This window comes from Mauremys mutica, chromosome 16, assembly GCF_020497125.1.
Source record: "Mauremys mutica isolate MM-2020 ecotype Southern chromosome 16, ASM2049712v1, whole genome shotgun sequence".
In the NCBI taxonomy this organism is placed as follows: domain Eukaryota; kingdom Metazoa; phylum Chordata; order Testudines; family Geoemydidae; genus Mauremys; species Mauremys mutica.
In genome coordinates, this window is record NC_059087.1 from 7,973,382 (window position 1) to 7,998,744 (window position 25,363).

The window sequence follows — 25,363 nt, forward strand, 5'->3', positions numbered from 1 at the left end:
AACTGAAACAGTCATTGTGACAGTGTCTAAAAACCAAACTAATCATCCACTGAGAGCAATTAAGCATACAAATAGCAGATACTGCCTTATTCTAAAGTACTAGGTGAAAAAATTTTCATAAAAGAAAGTGTCCCTACAGCAAAAGGGTTAAGCAATGGCCATGGATTTGAAAGATACGCTAACATTCTAGTAAGAATATTATAATCACAAGTACTGATCCTAAGGCACATCAGCCACATGCATATGTGATAATGCATTGTTTTCAGACAGTAAATTGCACCAAATTAATCTGTATTTAGTTTGCACAATACAGTTTTTTTTTTTAAACAAAGTATCCCTGAATGGTCCTGTTATCATTAAAGGTACTAAAAACAGACAAATTTAACAAGTAAGAAAAAATATTTTGGACTATTTCTCAGTAATACCAATAATGGGCTATACCATTCGAAAAAGAGTTAGGTATATAAAATGCAGTGCAAAATTCAAAATACGCTTATCTCATCCCCGCCATCGTTTCTGGGGAATTTTTTAACCCAGAAAATAAATTGGCAATTGATAAGCATAAAATCTACCTGGTTATTTTTACAAAGCTTTAGCAAATCTAATCTGAGTGTCCGTTTAGCGGTTTTGTACCCATCTATCAATCTGGTAGCTCTAGACCTGGGTTTATTAGTTCTATAGCGGCTTTATGCTCAGCATTCAGATTCAATGGTTACTAGCCAGATCCTAGCACTGGTAGCACAGGACATTCTTAGTGAAAGACAGAGTTCACAATTAATCATGCATATATGAAGCCTCAATGGCAACACAATACCAAGAAAAGACACTTTAAAAAATCATGTACCACCACTAGATTAGAGAGAGAGACCATACTTATGCAACCAAATCCACTGCACATTGTTTCACAACTTGCTACGTTTACAAAATTCCCCCCCCACCCTTTCCAGATTTATGTAGGGGGAGCTGTTCAGGTACCCATCTGCAGTCTCTGATCTTCCAATGGGAGAGTTAGCCATGTAGTCCTATTTTCAGACCAGAGGGTTTCCTGTTATGAGATTATTTATTATTAGCAACTATCAAACTTCAGGGGGAAATAACTAATTGGGAGTCAGAGGGTTTACATAGAATGGGGGCCGAAGGGGAGAAATCAAATAAATAATCTGTTTTACCCTTATCAGAAAAAAGGCACTGGAGCCTTCTAAGCAATCTAACACTCTCCCGGACAGTGGGAGATGGTGCTTTGAAAAAGTCTATCTCCACATACAAGATGCAGCAGATTCTGAACTAGGTTTCTTACATCACTGTTCTAATTAGTGGAAGGGCAAAGGTTGACAGGCTGGGAGAGGCTGGGAATATGAGTTTGCGGAATTTTGATTAGTCATCAAACAATATGGCTGCTCAGGGCTGATTAAGACATGGGCTTGTGCCTAGGGCCCTGGTTCCAGGAGTCACACAATGACATCAAAGCTAAACTTGTGTAGAGATCCCACTTCTGCCCCAAATGGCATGGGAATGGGAGGACAAATTAAGCAAGATGCAAACAGCCATCCTAGAGTGTTTTGACTAGTGGAGGGAAGGTTAATTGTACATTTCAGATGGAAAAGAATTTCAAACACTGTAGGACAGAAGATGATGGTGTCTAGGGGCAAGAAGTGCCTCTAAATAAGAGACAGAGCAGGGAGGTTGAGAATACGCGTTTGTGGACTCTGAATGGGCACCAAATGAGATGACTGCCCAGTGCTGGATTAAGAGAAATTTAGGCCTAGCACTCTGGGTACTGAAATCACAAGACAACATCAAAAGTTACACTTGTGTAAAAAAAAATTGCTTCTTAAACCCATGGCATGAGAAGGACAAATTAAGCTAAAAGTAAGCAGCTACCCTAACAGCAAGGCAGGAAAGTGGGGAAAACAGAAGGAGGCTGGTGAGACTAGGTTCAAGAGGGTGTGGACGGTGAAGTTTCTACAAAAATATGAACTGGCACTACAAATAGTTTTCTTTACCTGGCTTCCAGGATCAATCACCTAACAGAGAAAGATATTCGGTTACTTATTTCAAAAGACCGGGACTTTCAGGAAATTAACAATGTACAGAAGTGAAAGGTGTGCATTTTTATTGTGAAAAACCCAAAACAACAACAAATTTAGGAGTTAAAAATATTTTAAGAATTAATATTTTTCAAAATAAGCTACCGAACATTTTCTGATTAGCAGGATCGGAGAAAAAAGTTAGTGTACCCGGCCACCAATGTGGAGCCTTGGGTTTATTTCAAAGAATCCAGGTCATTTCCACTGCAGCTTTATGCTTAGCATTTAGATACAATGGTTACCACTCAAATACCAGCACAGACAGCACAGAAAATTCTTTTGAGATATAAATAGCTCACGATTAACCATGCTTAAAATCTAGCCGGAATGAGAACACAATACCATGTCAGACAAGTATATTATTTTCCTTAAAATCATTTACCATCACTGAAGTATTGAGACCATACTTATAATGCAAACAAATCCACTGCATTGTTTCACAACTTGCCAGATTTACAAAATTCGGCCCCACCACCCTCCTACAAAAAATAGTTTACATAGTCACTGATTTTAAGAAACAGAAAAGAAAATGATTATTTACTGAGTGCAATTTCACAACCCCATGTTGCAGGCCAAACTTTGTGTTCCATTGTGCAAAGCACAGAGGTTTTCCATTGCCTATATTAAATCTCTGAGAGGGAGCGAGAAAGGACTAAAATTTAAGCACCAATACATGAGTTAGGCGCACTGATGTATTCACTGTAAGATAAAGCCAGGATGTGGTGGAAGACGAGGTGGTGGTCTTTGGGGCAGTGCTGGAGGGAATTGTGATACAAACTGAGATGGGTATCCTGGCTGTGGCATTTGACCTGCAGACTGAACTCCCACTCGTGGGGGAAGAGGAGGGTATGGAACTCCTGGATAAGGAAGAGCTGGTCCTGAATCCATGGCTGCAGTAAATGGAGTGGGGAGGCGTCCTGCTGGGACTGATGGAGGAGGTGGGGGTGGTATTCGTCGGGGCATAACTGAGGGAGGAGTGTTTGCATCTGAAGAGTAGGAAGTTTGAGGTGCTGGTGTTGTCTCAGGTGCTCTTGGCTGAGGCTGCTGCTGAACCTGTGGAAGTCTCTGTCCCTTCAGCACCATCTCTTGGAGCTTCTCGATTTTTACACGTCGCAAGTGAGCCAGTTTACGTTTGCTCTGGTATTCATCAATGAATGAATCCAGCGATACTTCACCATCAAGAAACTTTTCTGCCATATTCTGTCAAACATTGAATAACCCTGTTAGAAAGTAATATGTTCTGAAGGAATCAGAAATAGCTTATATCCTAACAGCATTGTGTCTCCTTTCCTGTCATTTGTTCCAGCTTGCACATGGAAGGCAGAACACGGTATCCTTTACAATTCCAAGCAATGTTTTTCTCAGTTATTTCTCAGATGTATTTGAGTTCATCTCTGCTCAGCTATCATTTTGTGCCCAAGCCATGGTAGCAAGAACATTTAAACCTGGCTCTTGCTTAGCAGGGCTCTCATGTTTCCCTGACCTCTGGAAACATGAATGAATCACATTCAACAGTTTTCCAGATGGCTGGCCAAACCATTCATTTTATGATTCAGCATTGCCAATACTGACCAGGAAACCACTTAGAACCCTGCAAGCAAGAACTGATTCCAGCATCAGTAGAGAGTCAGAGATCAGTATTAAGCCATGTTTTTAGTCTACTCATTCTCACTGCCTGGACAAAGTGAGGCTTTGGTAAATGCTATTTTAATCAAGACAGGCAACAATACATTTCAATATAACCAATTATAATTTGCCCTGAACATGGCTTTTTGAGATTACAAGTCAGTTTTAACAGGTTTGGTTATTACTCTTAACAAGCAGTGTAGTGAAAACAAGCCAATGTCCCACAGGCAATTCACAAATAGAGCCAACCACGGCAATGCCTGTAAAAACCTGAGCACAATGAGGGGTGACCAGATACTAGACAGATACACAAGGATCATAATGGAATATTCCATTGCTGCTGAGGAGGCTTTCCTCCTCCCCCAGAACGCTGCGCACTCGTTATCCTCATTACATTTTCAGTTTCAGCAAGAGAGAATGGCTCACGTCAGTTTTTCATCTCACCCAGACTCCAAGAGTGACTGACATGTTGTGTTAGTTTAATACATGCACCTGGCAAACAACATTACATCTGGATGTTTATTTAGAAGGAGTTCTACACAGACATGCTATTGGTTTGAAAACAACCTGAGGGCACATCTACACTATGGGGACTATAGCAGCTCAGCTAGGCACCATACTTATGCCAGCATAATCCCATAGCACTGACAACCTATAGTGATGGAAGGGGTTTTCCCGTCACTATAGGAACACCGCCTCCCTGAATGAAGGTAGCTAGGTCAACAGAAGGATTCTTCTGTTCCCCTATCTGCATCTACACCAGGGATTAGGTTGACATAGCTATGGCACTCAGGGGTGTGAATTTTTCACACACACCCCCGAACATGTAGCTGTGTGTCTATGGCCTGAGCATGCTTTCCACATACAAGTTAGAGAAAAATTATAGTATTTATGTTAAAAATCTTTAAAGTAAGCTTGCAATCCTTACTCAGACAAAATAATTCCCACTGAACTCAAGTGGCTGTTTGCAAAAGTGTTAAGTGATGGTTTGGGCCCTATTCTTTGAAAAACCCTTAGATCTAGGATATCTTTATTTAATAGTATGTTACAACTGCGTATGTTCAAAGCCTTGCATAACTGAGATGAGGAGCAGAATCTCTTATTTGCACTACACATGTACTGCCATTACCTCAGTGTCTTCTTCAATCTTTGCCCCCTCTGTTTGAAGAAGTGCTAATAGTGTCTCCAGGGAAGCACTGCTGGATTGTTTATCTGTAATAATTTGAAAAGATCAGTTAATGGACCAGCTGTTACAAGCGATAATTTCTGACTGAAATTATACAGCTCCAGTAAGGATAAGGCTTCTTTTAAAGGCCAAACATACTATTTGATTATTTAGTCTTTGTATTACTCCAGACAGGAGGATTCTACGTAGAAAATGCTAATGTGTTTTCTGAGAATTTCATTTAAAAATTACTCACTACAGTAAACTTATAACTGAAAAAAAATCAAATGAACTTAAGTTGGTAAATGTGTTAAGATAAAATACTTCATAACTTGAAGTATGAAGCAAGAATGTATTAAATGCAAGATTATATTCAGTCTAGGTCTGAATTTTCATTGGGTTGGACAATCTCAGGAAAGAAAAATTTGAGGGTTTTTTTTAACATCAGCTGAAATTTGATCATATGCAGACAAAAGATCAACAGTAGTTAGGTATGTATGTTCTTTTAATCATAGAAAGGAATGTGTATTCCAACAATACACGTTTGTCTCTAGTTCTTTTTACTAGGTGGCAGAAGATGTATTTAATAATTAAGGCTACATTTTAGTCACGGGTATTTTTAGTAAAAGTAAGGACAGGTCACGAGCAGTAAACAAAAATTCATGGCCCATGACCTGTCCATACCTGTGACTAAACGTACCTGTGACTGAAACTTAGGGGGGGGTTCCCTGGGGCAGCCTCAGGTGCTGGGGGAGGGCGGCCTAAGTGCTGGGGGGAAAGCAGCAGCGTGCAGCCCAGGACCACCACTGCTGCTGGAGTGGGGGATTGGAAGGGCCAGCAGGCTCCCTACCTGGCTCCGCACCTCCCCTCCGCCCCAGCAGCAGCAGAGTTTGGGTGTGGGAGGGGGCAGGGGGTTGGGCCACAGAACAGGGTGAGGCGGGCACTGGGTGACACTTACTTTGGGAACTCCCTGGAAGCAGCGACATCCCGCTCATCCGCTCTGCGCATTGCCTCCGCCCAGAGTGCTGGCTTTGCAGCTCCCATTGGCTGGAAACTGCAGCCAATGGGAGCTACGGGGGCGGTATCTGCAGGTGGAGGCAGTGAACAGATCTACCTGGCCATGCCTCCACCTAGCAGCTGAGCAAGGGCGATGTCACTGCATCCAAGGACTCCCCCAGATAACTGCCGCCCAGAGCCCACCTCACCCCATCCCGTGCCCCAACCCACTGCCCCCTCCCACAGCCAAAATCTGTTGCTGCGGGGGGGGAGGGGGGTGTTGGCCCAAGACTGCCCCAGAAGCAGCTGGTTCGACTGGCACAAGGGCTGTGTGAGCTGCCCCTGAGCCAGGCACACCAGCCACTGCAGAAGTCATGGAGGGAATCCGTGATCTCAGTGACAAACTCACAGTCTTATTAATAATCTATGAGAACGGTGGGATTTTCCAGGTCTCCTATCGACTGTGAGCTCGTTGGGGGCAAGGATGATTTTTTTTGTTCTGTGCTTTTAGAGTGCCTAACACAGGGGTGGCCAACCTGTGTCTCCGGAGCCACATGCGGCTCTTCAGAAGATAATATGCTGCTCCTTGTATTGGCACCGACTCCGGGGCTGGAGCTACAGGCACCAACTTTCCAATGTGCCAGGGGGTGCTCACTGCTCAACCCCTGGCTCTGCCACAGGCTTTGGCCCCACTCCACCCCTTCCTGCCCCCTCCCCTGAGCCTGCCATGCCCTCGCTCCTCCCCCTCCTCCCCAGAGCCTCCTGCACACCGTGAAACAGCTGATCGGGAGGTGCGGGGAGGGAGGGGTAGGTGCTGATTGGCAGGGCTGGGAGTGGTGGGGGGAGCAGATGGGGGACTGCTGATGTATTACTGTGGCTCTTTGGCAATGTACATTGGTAAATTCTGGCTCCTTCTCGGGCTCAGGTTGGCCATCCCTGGCCTAACACAATGAAGTCCAGATCTATGACTAGGGCTCCTAGGTGCTATGGTAGTACAAATAATAAATAATAATATAGACTGATCTGTAATCCAAACATTACTATTTTGACACTTCAGTTCTTTTACTCATACTGATATTCTATATGCACACAGCTAAGAATTAGGGGCATGCATCAGAAAAGAGAGAGTATATCTATCCATATTTTAGAACGAGAGAGAAAAGTACAGGAAAATAGGAGATATAGAACCACAAGAACATGTTATACCTAGCTTGGTTTTCTTGATCTGATATGCTTCAAAAAGAACCTGCAGCTCCTGATATTTCTGGTTCAAACTTGCTTTCAGAGAGTCCAATTTTGGTTGGTACAAAAGATTGCCCTCAGCCAGACTACGGTTGCTGGCAAGAGTCATTTCCTTGCTAAGCTGAACATTTTGGGCCTGCAAAAGAAAGAGATGTAAGGTATAATGGGACAATGGTATATTAGACAAATACTGATATCTACACAGACAACACAAGACTTCTATAAATTTGACCGAGCAGCAAAATCCAAACTGTCTTGAATCATCCTCATCACCACTGAATCAGATCCTAAAAGAGATGCTGATAGTTTTGGACAATGCATAGTAAGCCAAAAAACTAAAGATGGGAAAGACCTATTAGGTAATCTTGTGCAACCCTTATTCCAACCATTGTAGATCTGTTTCCTACCATATCTTCTGTGCTCTGTCCAGTCTAGTTTGAAAATTCATTTTAAAAAATGTGCTTTAGCCTTATGCTAAAAAAGTAACAAAGCAGCTCTAGAAGACACAGGTAAGCTGTATATGGCAAGGAGCATATTAAAAATGCCTACAATAGAAAGGACTATTGTGGGAGAGGCTCATGAATGCTGGAGACAAACTTAAAAGGAACTGCACCTATGGAAATCTCTACCACAGGAAATAAGAGTGGAATCAGTCACTTTCAGAATGAAATGAAAGACTTATTTCTTTGATTTTGCTTTCATTTCCTTCACACATAAGCAGAAAACTTATGAAATTGTTGTGTCTGGCACAAAGTGACGAAAATGATGACGAATATAGCAGTTTTTATTTTTAAATACTTGGGAGGCACTCATGCTTTGGAGAAGAGAACCATAGGAGTTGCACATCATTTTTTTTTTCCTTTTTTGCAGAGGGGAGGAGGAATCACTGATACTGGTGGGTTTTTGCAAGTATAGGGCTTTTTTAATTTAAATTCTTAAATCACTGACCGAAGTAGAAACTGGAATAGTTCTAGCTCTTGCTACATTCCTGAAAGAGCCAGGTTTGATATTTTGAATATGGTTGTGGCTAGCCCAGTCTTCTCACGCTGCAGACAGAGCTTTTGGAGAGTTTATTCAGAAAATATCTGCAAGGAAGTGGGAGTGTGTGTGCATTTCGGCATTTGAAGAATTTATTCTAATCCCAATTCTAAATCTATGTGAAAGATGTCTGGTCTACTGGTCAAGTCATAGGATTGTGAGTCCAGAGTTTTATGTTCTATTCCAGGCTACATTGACTCACAGTGTGTCCTCTTACAAGTAATTTAATCTATGTGCATAAATTTCTCCCTCTTTAAAATGGTGATCGCTGAAGGGTAAGGCAAGGCTTTTTTGTAAAATGTGTTGAGATCCTAGAATAAAAGATGTAAACTGAGTGCAAAATATGCCATCCTTCCTCTTTTACTGAAAAGCACAAATCAATAATTACTTTCTTTATGGTTCCCTCTCCTACACATTGTTCCCAAATAGTGTTAATAAAGCAAAAGTATTTTTTTTTGGGGCAAAAGTATTTTTTTTTTCCAGTTTAATCCTTCCAATTGACACATCCTAGTTTGAATGACGCTGTTCTCAAAGAATGAATGGCCAGCTCTCAAAAAGCAAGAAACAAAGACCACTGTAGGAGATATTCCAAGTTTGTTCAAAACCAGTAATTTTTCAAGAAAGTCTTCATGAGACTTTGGGAAAGCAGAGCATTGTGGGAAAGGCTGCCTGGGCAGGATTTCAATTTAGACTTCAAAACAAGATTTAGACATCAAAAGGGAAACATGTAAGAGATTTTATTTCAGTTGTTCAGTCTGAATCAAAACCATGGTTCTCTTTTCCCATGGCCTGCCAGGGGGACTGGTTCTCTGAAGCTTGCCTTCATTATTTAATCCAATGAAAGATCTCTACAACTTTCAGTAGTCTGTGTTCTTTGCCTGCTGGACTAACACAGTGTCTAGTATCCTGCACTATTTATTCTCACAAGAAATTTTATTTATTTCTTCATCCTCTTGTGCCTTTTGATAGGAAGATTTTGCTTCCATGGTAAATTTGGGAGTATAGTGGTACACCAGCGTCCCTTGTGAAATAATCCTTGGTAGCATGCCACAAGGTGCATCATGCCTCACGCAAACACTGTAGGCAATTCAGGGCTAAGGCTCTATCAGCCCTACGTCCCTAGTCCGCTCCCCAACAGCTTTCAGCATTATGCTCCTCCTGCCTCTGTGATCCCTCCTCCAACTACCACAGAACTGTGACCTAGCTGCTCCACAGCATAAGGAGAAGAGCAGTAGCAGATTCACCACACTGCACTTTGTTGACTAATCAATGCTCAAGCTGATTCTCCACACTACCAATGTGCTCCCTGTTTAAATTCTGATCAGCTTTATACTAGAGAGTTGCACACTTTGTTACTTCTAAGGGCTAAGTATGAGCGCACTGCAAACACCAGGAGCTCCTTGCATCTCGCCATTCTCCTCACCCGACAAGTGACCTGTGTGCCACTCTCCTATCCCTTCTGTTTCAGACTCCCTGCAGCCTTCAGATCCACTCCCTCATACAAAGGGATCTGTGTGCCCCAGCTGTCCCCTCTCCATGTCTCCCCTCATTCACTCCACCAGATCACAGGGGCTCTGTCTCTCCCCATTCTACATTCCCTCTCCATGCCAGAAGCTCATTCCCTCAACCCTTTGGCTCCCATTCATTCTTCTGCCACATGCCAGGGGCTCTGCGTTCCCCACGTCTGCCTTCCTCCAAACTATTGTCTTATCTCTCCCCACTAGGGGTTTTGCGTACGGCCCTTTCATCCGTGCCAAGGGCTCCATGTGTTCCCATTCCTCCTTCCCCCCTCCTCCATGCCAGGGCCTCACTCTCCTCTATATCAGGAGCTCTCTGTGTCCCCGATCCCCCCCATATTTTTCCTTTCTTTTAGGGTGTCAGTTTAAAACTACATTGGGAGAACAGGCAGAGCTAAGATGGGGGTACTGCTATGCTGGAACATGTTAATGGCTGCCATTAAGAGATTCGTCGATCCATGGACAACTATAGAAGTGGTTGAAGTGGCTGGTTTTGTTAACCAGATGCCGGGGGCTACAAGTGTCCTTCCTTTTCCCCTTTCCCCCAAATCAATAGGGTTCTGGTCACTCCCTGAAATTCTGGAATTGATCAGTTGCAACACACAGATCATCAAGCTGAGCATTAAACCTCGCTTTGCTTACCCAATAAAGATAGAATTCATAATAAAATTACAACTTCCACTTCTGTTACCTAAAAGGTTTAAATATATTAGTTCCCTTCAGCGTCTGCGTTCCTAAAATGTTTGGTTAAGCTGAAACTGCCAAAAAATCTCTTTGCATACATGACTTCTGGTTTCCCGTCTCCTTTTCCTTGAATTAAACTCAACTGTAAGTCTCTGTCCCCAGAGCGACCTTATTACTGGATTGTTTGGGTTTTGGTTTTTTTTTTTTAATTATGCAAGTTTTTCCACTTAACTTTTTTTATTGTTCTCTCCCTAATCCTCCCCATATCAGTTTTACTCCTTAATATTTCTGCTTTGTCCACCCATCTGTTTATTTAGCTGCTGCTTCCTTCCTCTCATCTGCCTTTTGTATAGACTCTGTGCCAACGTCTGCCCATTTCCTAGTTTAACATGTAGTTCTCCAATATGCCAGTGTGCATGCAGACTAAAACTTGGTATTATTAAACAAATTGCATTGGTAGAGGGACTAAATCTTTCAAGACCAACAGATACAACGCCTATATTTTGTAAAGTGCTGTAGACACACCTACATGTAGTATTTTGTGCAGTCATGTTATACAGAGATAGACAGATACTTTTAACAGTCAGGCCAATGGACTCCTTCCAGTACAGAATGCCAATGACTAAGAACACGTGATGCCCAGCACCAAGACCAAAACCACCTTTTATTATAAAAAAACAGATTATACCAATATTATTCACTGATAGTACTACCTTAATTAAGATGAATCCCATTTAATTCAGTAAGGATGCTTGTGGAATACAATACTACTAAACATTAGAAAGGATGGAAGAACCTGGCTCACAGTACTTTGGCATTTATATACCACTTTCTATCTTCAAAGCATTGTCTATACGTTAACGAATCCTCAGAAACATCTCTGAAGTTGGTATGTACGTATGAAATTCCCTATTTCTGAGACGGGAAAGCTGGGAGTTCAAGGGACCTGCTCCATGCCACAGAGGGAGCTAGGATCAGAAGCCAAGTGTTCCTAGCCTCCAGTCCTGTGCTCAGACTGCATCGAAATAAAAAGAATGTTTATTTTCAAAGCACTAAGGGCAGTGTCAACAATGTCTTCAGAAGTAATTGTTTCCTTTTGAAAGGCTCTGGATTGTATGTAATGCTTTAATCTGCCAACTTCCAAACACTGCCTAATGCTGTATTTAAAATGCATATCATTCTTAGTACACCTCTACCCTGATATAACGCTGTCCTCGGGAGGCAAAAAATCTTACCGCGTTATAGCAAACTTGATTTGATCCGCCGGAGTGCACAGCCCCGCCCCCCTGGAGCGCTGCTTTACCGCGTTCTATCCAAATTCGTGTTATAATGGGTGGCGTTATAAAGGGGTAGAGGTGCACTTGAGGTATAGTAAGAGCTATATCTTGCCCTTGTTTTTTATACTCCTCTACCTGACCCATCTCACCCACTCAGCACACCAGTAAGTCAACGGTGATATGGATCCAAAACTCAAGTTATTTCTTTCAATTTAGGACAAACTGAATTTGCCATTTTGTTTTACTTTCAGAGGATTTTCCCAGAATAAAGGGCAGCAAGTCGCAACCACATATTTTCAACCTTATTCACTCCAGTCCCTGAAGGAGGGGGGGCGGGGAAATCATTTCTACCCAAATCCAATGCTAAAGACTGTCTAATATTTCATGGTTGCTCCCATTTGTTCATCCTCATCTTGCCACCTAAAGCACTGAAAAAAACCTCCTGCAATGGTCTGTCATTCTTAAAAGCTTGAAAATAAGTTCTCCCCCTCCTCCCCCCCAATTTTGCCAGATTCCATTTGCTCAAAATCATTCTACCCTCTTTGCCTGCCCTTCCCTGGGTTTTGAATGGAACTAAAAAAAACTATGTCTGTTCTTAGTTAACAACCTAATTTATACAACCTCATCAGTTTCCCATCAACACATCTACCATCAGCACAACTCTTAACAGCTTAGATATCTGCTAAAGAAATAGGAAATGGAGGGGAACACAGCACATTGTATATAAGGGACCAAAAAAATATAAAATGCTTCTCTCCCTCACCTCACCAATGGAATAGTTAGACAAAGGTTTTCCCCAATCACACCAATTTACAATCAAATCTAGGGATTGTGTATCTGTGGGGTGGCTATAATTCAGGTTGGTCCGCTGTTAAATACATATAACATAGCTAAGCAACACCCAGTGGGATAAAGGAGACACAAATCTACAAATAGCTGAAAAGTGTAAACACCAGGAGGAAAAGGGATGATTTAGTGAAATAAAGGGCGTAAAATTAGGAAAAGGAAGAAAGTTAGGAAGGGAAGAAAATCTTCTTAGTGAGAGCAGGCTGTGAAACGGTTTCTCAAGGAGTAGAGTATCAGGAGGTAGCTATGTTAGTCTGTATCCACAAAAACAACAAGGAGTCCGGTGGCACCTTAAAGACTAACAGATTTATTTGGGCATAAACTTTTGTTTATGCCCAAATAAATCTGTTAGTCTTTAAGGTGCCACCGGACTCCTTGTTGTTTTCAAGGAGTAGAGGCTCCATCTTTGGCATGTTTAACACTAGAGAACGCTATAGTAAATGTACAAAAGGAAACAAACTGGTTTTGGCACGCAGATGACAGACTGGATAACCTAACAGGTCTTTTCTAGTTCTAGATTCTAGGATTTCATTATCTGAGCCTCACAGGCTGCCCTACCACTGTTGTGTAATGAAGGAATATTCCCCATTTCAAAACATGCCCCATTCCCAACAGCTGACACACAAGCCAATTTAAGTAATAGTAGATTTGGCAATTCAGTCAACTGACCAGTCAAATATTCCAACAGCAGCACTCTGATGTAGGTGGCGGACTCCATTTCTGATTGCATCATGGTGTCATTGTTTCATTTTTTAGAACTGCATTTCATTGTGCTTCATGTTTTTCTGAGTTAAAATAACACGTTAAGTAACTTAGTTACTTGATTAGGCACAAATATCTAAGGCTAAGCCTACTGGAGAACAGAGACTTACTCTTTTTTGTTACTGTTATTAAATTAGTGCTTTAAAATATTTGACCAATAATTTTTGGACAGGTCAAATGCCCAACCCTGCAATAGCCTTTATGTTACCTTGGAGAACACATTTAAATTATAAATGCTGGGAGTAAGCATAGTCTGAAGGAAGAAGTCAGGAGACAGAGCTGGACGCCCCAAGTTCTAATCCTGGCTTTGGCACTGATTCACTTAGGATAGGTCTACACAGCCCGCAGCAATAAGTCCCCAAGTCCAGGCTGACAGACTCAGGCTTCCAGGGCTCACACTACAGTACTAAAAATAGTAGGGTAGACATTGAGGCTCGGACTCGAGCTCTGAAGTCCAGAGAGAGGGCTGAGCTTCAGAGCCTAAGCTGCAAGTTAAAAGTACAGTTTTTAGAGCCAGAGCATGAGCCCCAAGAGCTTGAGTTAGTCGACCTGGGCTTGGAGGCTTGATGCTGTGGGCTGCCACTGGCTGTGTAGATGTACCCTGAGTGGCCTTGGGCAATTCACCTAACTCTCTTGTCGCCGATTGTTCATCTTTCTCCACCTGTAAATCATGCATAATACCCGATTATCCTACAAACGTGGTGTGAAGATACATGTAAACACTGAGGGAATGTATTAGCATAACAGGCTGCCTCCAAATTGCACAAACTTATCAGAATCAGCCTCAAATTGTACCATCCACAAAATAGCTTAAGTTGTGAGGTTCTGCCACAAAATTAGGCTTTGTCTATGACCCTTTGAAGAATGACAACAGTGACTCATCCTGTTTTACGTTACATCTCTAACAAGGACAAATTTCCTACAGAAGGTGAACATGATTGGTGTTTACCATCAAACACTACAACTTAAGTAATCTTTACTTTCCTTAATGTTTGATAATGTCTCAGTTTTCATGAAAATGGTAAGCTGAATGAAGTGCAACCTCAATTTTGTCCACCTCCAAAGAATGTAAAGTAAGTTAAACAATTTTACAATTAAGATTAAAAACACTGTTTTGGTCAATATATTGCAATGTTATTTAAGGTTATTTTATTTAATTCAGAAGAAGTAGATTCAAGAACTGCATTGTTCAGCATTATAAAAAATCAGGCCTGCAAAATAAGCTGTGAATGTTCTAAACTAACAACAGAACACTCATTTTCTTCCAATTAGTCTCCACAATTAAGCTTTGTCTACACTGGAAAGGGTTTGCCAATGTCGCTGTACTAGAAAAGCCTTCTAGATGGAGACACAGTTATTGCTGCTACAGCTTACAGTTCCTCATACAAAATAAGCTATACTATGCCCAGACTAGAGCTTTTGGGGCATATCTAAATGGGTTAGCGGTGTGATTTTTCCACACCCATAACTGACATAGGTAAGCCAGCAAAACTTTTAACTATAAACCAAGCCTTAGTAAATCTAGAAGTTTCTCCAGTGAAGAGAAAGACAAAGTTACTAAAACCTTTGAGAATCTCAAAGATTACCTTCCATAATATATGAAAAAAAGATCACCTAAGTATCTTCAGCCTGGGTTTTCAGGTGGAAGTATCATCTTGAGAAACCTCAACTTCTCTTTTCACCTCAGTGGATGTCACAGGTGTGTACAACTGGAGGTGTTTGCAGGCAGAGAGAGAAAAGAAAGGAGGAAAAGAATGGCCTGAACCCAAATGCATTCTAGGTGGGTTTAAAATGGAAATACAAATGCTACAAATCACAATACTAGATTATTTTCCTGCCTGGGATGTTCTCTGACCATGTGGAAAAGCAGAACTCCCTCCCAGCTAATAGAACAGTTTAGCTGACATTCTTCATTTTTGACCAGTCAAGATGCAAATTACCAACTTTCATTTTTAATACAAGCTGAATAAGTCTTCTCATGGTATTATACATTAAACATGACTATGTCTACATTAAATCATGTTATGAAAATGTTTGTATCCATGTAAAATATAGCTCCAATTTCTGTAGTTATTGCAAAAAAAGACAGACACACAAGACAGTTTATATACAAGTCTAATGGAAGCAAAACACATCTCATGTAAAAATGTGTAACTTCTTTAGGCCTGTCTACTTACACTATTAGACCAATACATTAAACGATCCCTTTATTTTAAAGTGAACTTCAATCCCAAATACATTTCCTAGGTCAACTGTGGGGCTGTTTTATACTGTGTTAGACATCAGGACAGTACAGCAAAGAGGGATCAACTAAAGGAAGATCACCAAGGCCAACTGAAGACCTTCAGCTGAAAGAAATGGGATGTTTAAGGGAAGCCCTCCCACTATGTAAACTGAGTGCAAATTGAAATAACAGTTAGACTTTTAAATATGCTGTACGAAACCAAGAACTGTCTCAAGCAATCTCCCTCAGATCCCTTTCCAGCCAGCAGGGAGGAATGCGTCTTTCAGCTACTTGTATGTGAGCCTTCCCTCTGAGACTTGCTCAGAAGAGATCAAATCTGGAAATTAAGACACAAACTACAAGCATTAGTTTTCAAGTACATAATCCAAGTACAGACAAACAGTTAAATCCAAATGAAACAAACCAGCAGCTCATAAAACACTTGCAGAATTGCCCATGGGATTGGTAGAGTACCTTAATGAAAGTTAGATAAAAATTTCAACGTGCAATTTGAAGCACAGATGCAGAGCGCTGGTCAGAACTGGCAACAAGACAGTACCACTTGAGAGGGGGGATCTAAACTCAGCTTTCTAATTTAACTACTTGAGATTTAACCACATCCCACTGAACATTCAATGCAATAATACTGAACTAATCAGAAGAGGAACCTAATGACAGAGGGATTGCTTAATGCTGAGTGGGTCATTCTGAAACTAAATATATATAATTATAAAGGCACAAGACTATGTGGCAAGAAACTGAAACCGTGGTCACACATACCTAGGCATATATTTTTTAAAAGAGCAAAACCCTGATTTTGCTGCCATGCCAAAGAAGCCTGTTCAACACTTAAAAACACTGGTTTACATAAGAGATTCTCCAAGACTTATTTGTGTGGCGCAATGGTGGTCAGTTACTGTGTAGTTTAGTTTTAGAATGTGTGTTCCTAAGGGAACAATTCCAAACCAGATACCTATTGTAATGCAAGGTCTGAATGAGACTAACCCCAGCTAGCCACAAAGTCTGGCAAATCCTACCATAATTATAATCTTGCATTGGCAGGCAACACAGTAAATACACTGTCAGCATTTCCATTAAAAATCCTTATTTTCAGTGAATTATAAATTCACAAAAAAATGTTCCAAGCTGCAGCCCTTAACTTGCTTTATATTTAACTCTCACACGCTAATTTCAGGCTTCCCTTCCGAACCCCACATACCCTAATACTCCCACATTTTGCCCTCTCTTTACTTTTGCCACTATTGTACAAACACAAAAGAAAACAGCCAAAATGAGAAGTTGTTAAGACAGTGCTAAATCTTCCTTAAAGCAGGACCGCACATTTTGACTATTTGATTAGTAAAATATTCTTTCAGTAAGTGTTTAACTGGTCAAGGAATTTTAGTGTCTGAAAATTTGGTTAAAACTTGGTTAAAAGGCAGTGTTTATACATAAAACACAAGGAGTTGTGTAAGTATGTTAGGAAACAAGACATACTTATCAAATAGGTATGCAGGGCCGGCTCCAGGCACCAGCTTATCAAGCAGGTGCTTGGGGCGGCAACTCCAGAGTGGGGCGGCACTTTTAGGTATTCGGCAGCAATTCGGCAGAGGGTCCCTCGCTCCCGCTTGGAGCGAAGGATCTCCGGCTGAATTGCCGCAGATCGCGATTGTGATTGTGGCTTTTTTTTTTTTTATTTTGGCTGCTTGAGGTGGCAAAACCCCTGGAGCCGGCCCTATAGGTATGTAGATTTAACTGTGTTGAAAGAAAATTGCCCAAATGTGACAATTTCTTATTTGAAAATTATTTTCATTGCAACAGACTTAACCTCCTTGCATCTAAGGTTTTGTCTACACTGGAGACATTTAGCAAAGTAACTCCCACTCTGCTACCACCAGACCTGGTGGTATCACTGGTAGGAGCTCTAGTGTAGACAAAGCTCTAGCTGCTGCTGGCATTTTATTACCAGTGGGAAATGGTAGCAAAAATGCTTTAGTGTAAACATAGCCGAAGAGTATTTCAGAAAAGGAAGAGCAAAGTTCATACTTATGAACAAGTTGGTAGTCCAGATTTCTAAGATACATGTTGGTACTTTGGCAGGTTTCCTTTATTTTTACCAACTGAAGTCCATTGAACCAGCACTGACTACCATACTATCATTTTGTATCCCCCACTATTTTCACAACTACTAAGTAGAGTTCCAGAGAGTCTAGCTTTAGATAATCTACTGAAAGCAACAATTAATATGTTCCTCTGAGTTCATACTAAACAAAAACCCTTTGTCCTATATTCATTGTCAGGTGGAGGGAAAAGGTTAACTTAAATTTACGCACTGAAATACATCACTGAAGTGCCTTTTTATTCAACTTGTTGATTAAGTTAATAGAAAGAGGCACATTTTCCCTTAACATCAGACTCAGATGATATTATACTCTGAACATACTGTATTTAAAGCTACAACCCCTCTCTTCTTGCTGCACTCAAAATCCTTGCTCCAAAAGATTGAATATATTAGATTTTAGGGCCTTGTGGGAAAGGCAGACTGAAGCAATCTCCCGCAGCCTCTATACATTACAAACATTATTCACTTTGTTTCAGTGGTAGTATATGAACTCTGTCAAGTAGCACAGAATTCAAGCATTCACCCAAATACGTAGGATGGGATGAGATGCATGGATCAAAAACCTACAACAGCAGAGTCTGGCTGATTCAGTCCAAGTTCTTAATATTTAACATTCACACTGCAGTTGCACTGAGGGCCAACCAGGTCATTACCTCTTGGGCTAGGTGCTGTAAAAAATGGATACTAGATGACAGTACCTGTCCCACAGAACTAAATCATCAGGTTATTGTCGATATTTAGCATACATTTTCTCTGGGTTGTTTCTGACATCTTATTTAGATTTAGTACTGATTTATTTATATTATCTGGAACTATCCCAAAATATACCAATTTGAGTTTAAACTTTAATACATCTCTCTCCAAAACTGCAAAGATTAGTTGTTAAAGAAACAGTGGGGCCATCTGTTCTTCTGCCTCCTGTCTTTCAGGGTGGTATAACTAAGGCCCAAGTTCTGCCGAAAGAGCAGTAACAGCAGCCTGAAAATATGACCCGGAAGGATAGTGGTGTTGGTTAAGTCTATGGACTAGAACTCAAGAGACCAGGCTCAATTCCTGGCTCTGTCACTGACTTCCTAGGTGACAAAGAGCAAATTACATAAACCCAACATTCCTTATGTATAGACTGGGGATAACTACCTCATTGGAGTGTTGCAGGAGTAAAAATATATGCAAGAAAATACTATGGCAATGAGCACCGTAAAGCAGACTATAAATAAGTGCAGAAGCACGCCAGTCTTCCCTCCTGGCCAGTGTTTCAATGAGCTAGACGACAGTGGTAAAAATATCTGCTATCAGTTTTCACTAGTGCTCCCACTGGCACAACTGCACTGGTGATAGTACAGTGAAGAGAAGTACAAAGTCTTTGAGGCAAGTACACTATCTTATTTGTTTGAGATGCAACCAGCACATTTTGGGGTACACTATAACTGAATAAGAAAATGTATAAGCTGCCTGTTAGCAGTTCTATAAACAAAACCCAGAACAAACGATAGAAAACTATTTTACTTAGCAACTGATAAATAGATTAACGGAAGCTGAAACAGTTATTGTATTTGTGGACATTTTAGTCCACTTTGCCTGAGTTTGTTGGGAGATTAACTTGTGAATTTCAGGGGGTAAAAAGCATTATATAGTTATGAGAATTGGAACAGATTTACATACTATGTATATTTTAAAACTAGGAACAAAATGTACAGCAACACTACAAGAGTACAACCATCAGAGTGATACTCAACAAACTTGGAGGGATGGATCAATCCTGGAAAAGTAAGGGAGAGAACTAGAACAGAGGAGGAAAGGGATCAGCCTTCTTACGTAAGAGCCTATATAAGAGAGTCTATGTTATATAGTTATATGTACACTATAAAATTGGATGGTTTATAAAATATGTATTTATCACTAGGGCTGTCGATTTAATCGCGTGAGTTAACTGCGATTACTCAGAAAATTAATTGCAATTAAAAAATTAATCTTGCGATGCCGTCTACAACAATGCCAGGAGAACACTTGTTCTCTCTTTCAGGTGACATTGTAAACAAGAAGCAGGCAGCATTATCTCCTGCAAATATAACCAAACTTGTTTGTCTGAGTGACTGGCTGAAAAAGAAGTAGGACAGAGTGGACTTGCAGGCTCTAAAATTTTACATTGTTTTATTTTTGAATGCATTTTTTTTGTACATGATTCTACATTTGTCAGTTCAACTTTCATGATAAAGAGCTTGCAATACTGTACTTGTATTAGGTGAACTGAAAAATACTCTCGTTTTTTTTACAGTTGTGACAAAGTCAGGCCGGACGACTGCAAGAGGGTGTGGGAAGGCAGATATGTTAGCCCTATAAAGACCCTCTTCCCTATAAGCTGAGAAGGGGTTACCTCAGGTCAGTTAGGAATACCTGGATCCAGTTAAGGGCTACCTGAGACCTTTTAAAACCAGGAGAGAGAGAGAGACAAGCTGCTACCAGGCTAGTGGCAGCAGGGAAATAAGCTTCTCCAGGAGGAGAGGCTGTGCTCCTCCTCATAGGGGAAGCAGACAAGCCTGAGTGCCTGCTCAGGGCAGGACTGACACCCCAGGGCAGGCTACAGGGCAACACCCAGACCCATCGAGGAGGCAGGGGAAGGTATCACCCTTTGTTTTTATGTGTATGGGACTATTCCCCTTTTGTTTGGTGGAGAATCACCCCGTAGGCCTACCCAGGAAATACAGCCAAAGAAGCACAGAAGTGGGGGACAAACACTGCCCAGAGTGGGGTGGGGCTGATTTACCCCAGGTCCGCCATCGCCAGAGAGGAAAGTTCTTGGTCCGGCGAGATGAAGGAGCTGCCAGTGCAAATATTTGTAATAAAAAATAAATATAAAGTGAACACTGTACCCTTTGTATTCTGTGTTTGTAATTGAAATAAGTGTATTTGAAAATGTAGAAAACATCCAAAATATTTAAATAATGGTATTCTATTATTGTTTAAAGTGCAATGAATCACATGATTAATTACAATTTTTTTTTTATTACTCGACAGCCCTATTTATAACATGTAATTCGCCTTTCAAAATAAGGCCTTTATTAAAGTTTAAATTATTTATTTTCTTGTGGTAACTAGAATTACATTAAAGATGACAATATATAGGGCAGCAAATATGGTATAAACAGAAACATTTTTACATTAGGAAGAAAGCACAAACAACAGTAATTTGTGCTTGTTAGATGTAGGCAATTTATTAACTTGATGCTTAAGAAAAAAATAATCTGTAGTTGTAGGCATATTTAATTACTAACTTTCTAACTAAGTTTCATGTTAGCCAAACAGTACATAACCACATACACAATGTGGTTTTAAAACAGGATTAGGATCCAAGACATCTGGGCATCTATTTACTTGGTTTAAGCTTGAGTTTTATAGCCAGTTCTTTTCAAGCAGCTTTTGAGAAAAAGACTACACCTAAACTTCCCTGTGCTTACTACTGTACTTTGAAGTCATGGGGGTGATGGGGAAATTACATTTTTGGCTTCTTGATTTTACATATTTAAATTCATAGACAGTGTATGCTTTTGCCAGTTGTACTTTGTAACATTTTAAAGAACTGCAGAGTTCAATATCATGATGGTTCACTGTTACTACTGTATAGTTCCAACACACGTACCAAGGGAAAAAACTGGATCTTCTATTACTCAGATCACACACATACTGCCACTAGCTGCTCAACTCAGTTCAAAATCTGTCACATTGAGATTCTCTGATTTATGTAAACACAGTACTGTTATTCCATGAAGATTAATATTTTAGGTTACTTATGTACTAAAAGATTAAACCCAAAGGCTTATAAAATTCAGAAGAACTTTAATAGATTAGGAGCCCAGTTAGAAGAATGAGGAAGGAAGCCAATTTAATCGATAAGATGTTCTCTGTTCAAGTGTTAAAAGCCTACAGGCTTCAAAAACACAACCTTACAAAGGGTATCTCTACACTGCTCACGTTACAGCGTGGCTGCGCCAGTGCTGTGACGTGGGAAGTGTAGTCACGTTTTATCGCCAGGGGAGAGCTCTCCTAGCAATAAAAAAATAACCACCCCGACCGAGCAGTGGTAGCTTTATCAACGGGAGTGTGGGTCCCAGCAATAAAGCTGTGTCTATACTGGCGCTTTTCAGCACTAAAACTTTTGTCACTCAGGGCAGGTCTACACTAAGAATGGGGGTCGAACTAGGGTACGCAAATTCAGCTACGTGAATAGCGTAGCTGAATTCGAACTACCCTAGTTCGAACTACGTACCCGTCCAGACGCCGCGGAACCGAACTCCGCGGCTCCAAGGTCGACTCTGCTAACTCCAGCTGCCGAGGTGGAGTACCGGAGTTCGAACTAGCGCTTCCGGAGTTCGAACTATCGCGTCTAGATCAGACGCGATAGTTCGAACTCCGGAAAGTCGAACTCACCGCGTCGACCCGCGCGGTAAGTGTAGACTAGCCCTCAGAGGGTTTTTTTCTACACCCCTGAACAGCTAGTTTTAGCACTGAAAGTGGCAGTGTAGACACAGCCAAACGGGAGAAAGTAGCTTAAACTCTTCAGCGGCATATTCTCACATATACCTTGGGGCTATGCCATTAAGGACATTTTCATGGAGTTGTCACGTACATACATGTGACAATATATACAAATCCCTCCAAAATGCACCTTAGAAATACATTCCCTTTAATATAGAGGCTGGTTAATATTAGCTTTCAGAAAAAAATTCAAATTGTTTCCCAAATCTTTCTCCTTGTTGTGAGCAGAATATTGTTCTATGATGAGCTGGGTTCTTCTTACAATAAGGACAACAAAGGATTTGTCAATTGTGAGTAATTAGCTCCAGTAAATTTTGCCAGTGAAAAAAATATAAATGATCTCAACAAAATGTCCCTGGAAGCATGACTTATGAGCATGCTCAATTAAGTTATTCCTTTTAGGGACTTGGGGCTTAACCCAGCAGCATGATGTATATGAATGGTTCCCCAAGCCTGTGTGGAGCCCCACTAAAGACACCTGGTCTCCTCATGGGTACAGGGGTCCACCCATGTGCACAATATTGCCGGATCAGGACCTTGTATTGCAAACCCAATGATACTAAAAAAAGTTAAAGTAAATAACTGGAGGAAGACAAATTTCACCAGAACGTTAGAAAACTTTAAGCAACACAATGTGATAGCTGGCACACGGTTAAATCCAAGTTATTAAAATTTGTGATTTCATCATTTTTAGGACTGTGCTGAGAATAGAGAAGGGACATTTGACAGCACTCATTAGTAAGAGTTAACCACTCCAGAATTGGGCAAATGTGTTTTTAATTGAATGGACTCTGGTAAAGCCACTATATACACAATAAAAAGGACTATACTACAGTAGACAGTAACATAGCTTGTGTTTTGGCCCAACACTGAATACCGTCAAACCTAGCCACACATTCCATACACCACAAAATATTCCCTCAGGCCTGAGGAACTTTACTCTACAATTTAAAACGTTTCTCTTGCCAACTAAAGAGGAAAACCATAGGATCAACTTGAGAATACCGTCTAGTTCTACAGACTGAAAAGGGTTTCTACCATTCTTATCTCATGCTAGTCTCCCACCATGCACATCCAGTTTTGACCTGTACAACCTGAAAAAAATTACACACCCTATGGGCCAGATCCTCAACTGTCTCAGATTGTCAGATTCCACTGAAATGTGCAACAGCAATGTATGCCATATGAGAATCTGGCCCATTATTTCAGACTGAAGAATAACCCTGTTGAATTCACTTTACATTTAGCCTGTAACAGGATTTCATTAGACTGTCAATGTTCTCATATGATCTATATTACAATCTCAAAGTTATCTCTGCACACCCTAGTTATTACAGCAATAAAGCTAAGAAATAAATGCTGTTTCTTTAATATTGAGTGGCAAACCCACAGGAGAAAGGAAATTCACTTAAGTCTGGCACTCCCCAAATCACCTACTTATTTCCATATTTTGCATTTTGCAATATGTAATGCAACAGCTAAGCACAACAGGGTGCACTACAGTAGTTATTTCAAACTCATCTTTGAACATGTTTCAATTTGTTACTTCCTTAACAGAATGATATAACAAGACCCAGTGTCAGCCCCTTATGACCGCATAAGGATAAGTACATAAGGATATGAGTTCATGCAAATAAACTAAGAAAAACTTTAAGTTGCTTTCTTTAAAGCAGATCTCTCAACTGCCGCCAGCTTTCCTCCCATGGCTTTACACTGCATTACTGGGCCCTTTTAAAGCACTATCCTAAATCTAGTGAGGAACACAAGAGCACATATGCTAGCTCTCTGGTACGTCTATGCTTTAATAATTTTATGTATGAAGAGGCTTCATCTCATGTTATGCACATAATCGAAACATCTGTGGAATCTTGTGGGAGGACCTGTGATTTTGTAAAACTGAATTAGTCTTATATCAGACTACAGTATTCACACAGATATTAATTAACAGACACTAATTTTAAGAGTACACCTAGTCCAAATGTACTAAGGATCGAATACACTAACAAAACAAATATGTAAAAAGAAGCATCAAAACTCAAACTAATTTTTTCTTCTGCATTCAGCATACACACAGCATCACATGGAATTCTCTTTCCTGTTAGCTTGAAAAAACAGTTGCTTTTAGACTGAGAGCATAAATATGTTTTATGCTAGAGCACAATTTTTTTTTATGCCCAAGGCACAGAAACCATGGAAACAAGAGGTGTATTAATGGAAAGACTGATACAATCTCTGCTACAGTGGTGTCTCTATAGTTGAGTACAATGATCTGTTGAGTACTTTCCGCATTTCAAACCTGTAGCCTAGGCTGGCTTTGCGCTTTATGTACTAGCCAGTTATTGAGGAATAACAGAGCAGAAACGCCCCCTTACAGACTGCCAGCAAACAAAAGAGGCTATAACAGGGGGCAGAAAAGAGTCAACACCCAGAGGTTCCTTATTTGATCCGCTGTTTTATTACCAAACCCACAGCAGCGCGGCAACTCGAATACAGAGAAAAAAGGTCACCTGCTCCTAAGTTAAAATGTCGGGGGGAGGGGGGGGGGTCGGTAGAGCTACACCCAAGACTGGAAGCTGGGACCCCAGGGGCTCATCACATTTAACAAGTGATGATGGAAAGCACCAAAGGCAAAGGGGAGGTGACCCCCCCACACAATCCCTGGGCCGGGGACAGTATGTTTCTTGAACCTGCCCCATTAATCACTCGCCTGGGTGGAGGGGCCTAACCCCCCCCCCCCAAACCTGCCAGGAGCCAGAGTGAGCTCAGGCAGCTCCGAGCCGGGCCCGGGGTGTCTCTGTCTCCCCTCGGCTGCGGGGAGGCCCGGGGCAGACGCCCCCCAACATGCGGGATTTCCTGGCGGCAGGACGAGAAGTAGCTCGAAGAGGGGCCCCCCGCCAGGCCCGCGCCCCCCACCATCACCACGTCCCTTCCGCCCGCCCCACCGCCGCGGTGTCAGCCGCCCTCACAACGCCGCCCCCCCCCTCCAGCCCCAGCCCCAGCCCCAGCCCGGCTCCTGCTCACTGCCCCGGCCCGTCGCCCCAGCCCCCGCGCCCCGCTCACCTCGTCCATCCCCAGGGCCAGGCCCTGCAGCTGCTCCTCGTCCTCCAGCAGCTCGTTGAGCTGACACAGGGTCAGACCCTCCAGGAGCCGCGTGTCCACCGCCATCCCGGCCGCTCCGCTCCGCTCCTCCGAGCCGCCGCCGCCTGCTCCGCCCGGGCCCTGCTCCGGCAGCCGCTCCAAACCG

At 41.6% G+C, this 25,363-nt stretch overlaps 1 protein-coding gene across 1 annotated transcript; it reads right to left on the reverse strand.

Moving 5' to 3' along the window:
• Positions 1 to 476: 476 nt before the first annotated feature.
• Positions 477 to 25,363, reverse strand: VPS37B (VPS37B subunit of ESCRT-I). Its single transcript, XM_044989522.1, has 4 exons — positions 25,180 to 25,363; positions 7,081 to 7,252; positions 4,843 to 4,925; positions 477 to 3,287 (listed from the first exon to the last, which is right to left on the reverse strand). Exons 1-4 carry the CDS (start codon positions 25,282 to 25,284, stop codon positions 2,784 to 2,786), a joined length of 864 nt encoding a protein of 287 aa, XP_044845457.1. The 5' UTR covers positions 25,285 to 25,363; the 3' UTR covers positions 477 to 2,783.

Coding starts and splice junctions, on each gene's coding strand:
- VPS37B (XM_044989522.1), bottom strand. CDS start 25,284: ATGGCGGTGGACACGCGGCTCCTGGAGGGTCTGACCCTGTGTCAGCTC. Junction 7,253..25,179: donor TGGCCCTGGGGATGGACGAG/GTGAGCGGGGCG, acceptor TTTCTTTTGCAG/GCCCAAAATGTTCAGCTTAG. Junction 3,288..4,842: donor AGATTGAAGAAGACACTGAG/GTAATGGCAGTA, acceptor AATGTTTGACAG/AATATGGCAGAAAAGTTTCT.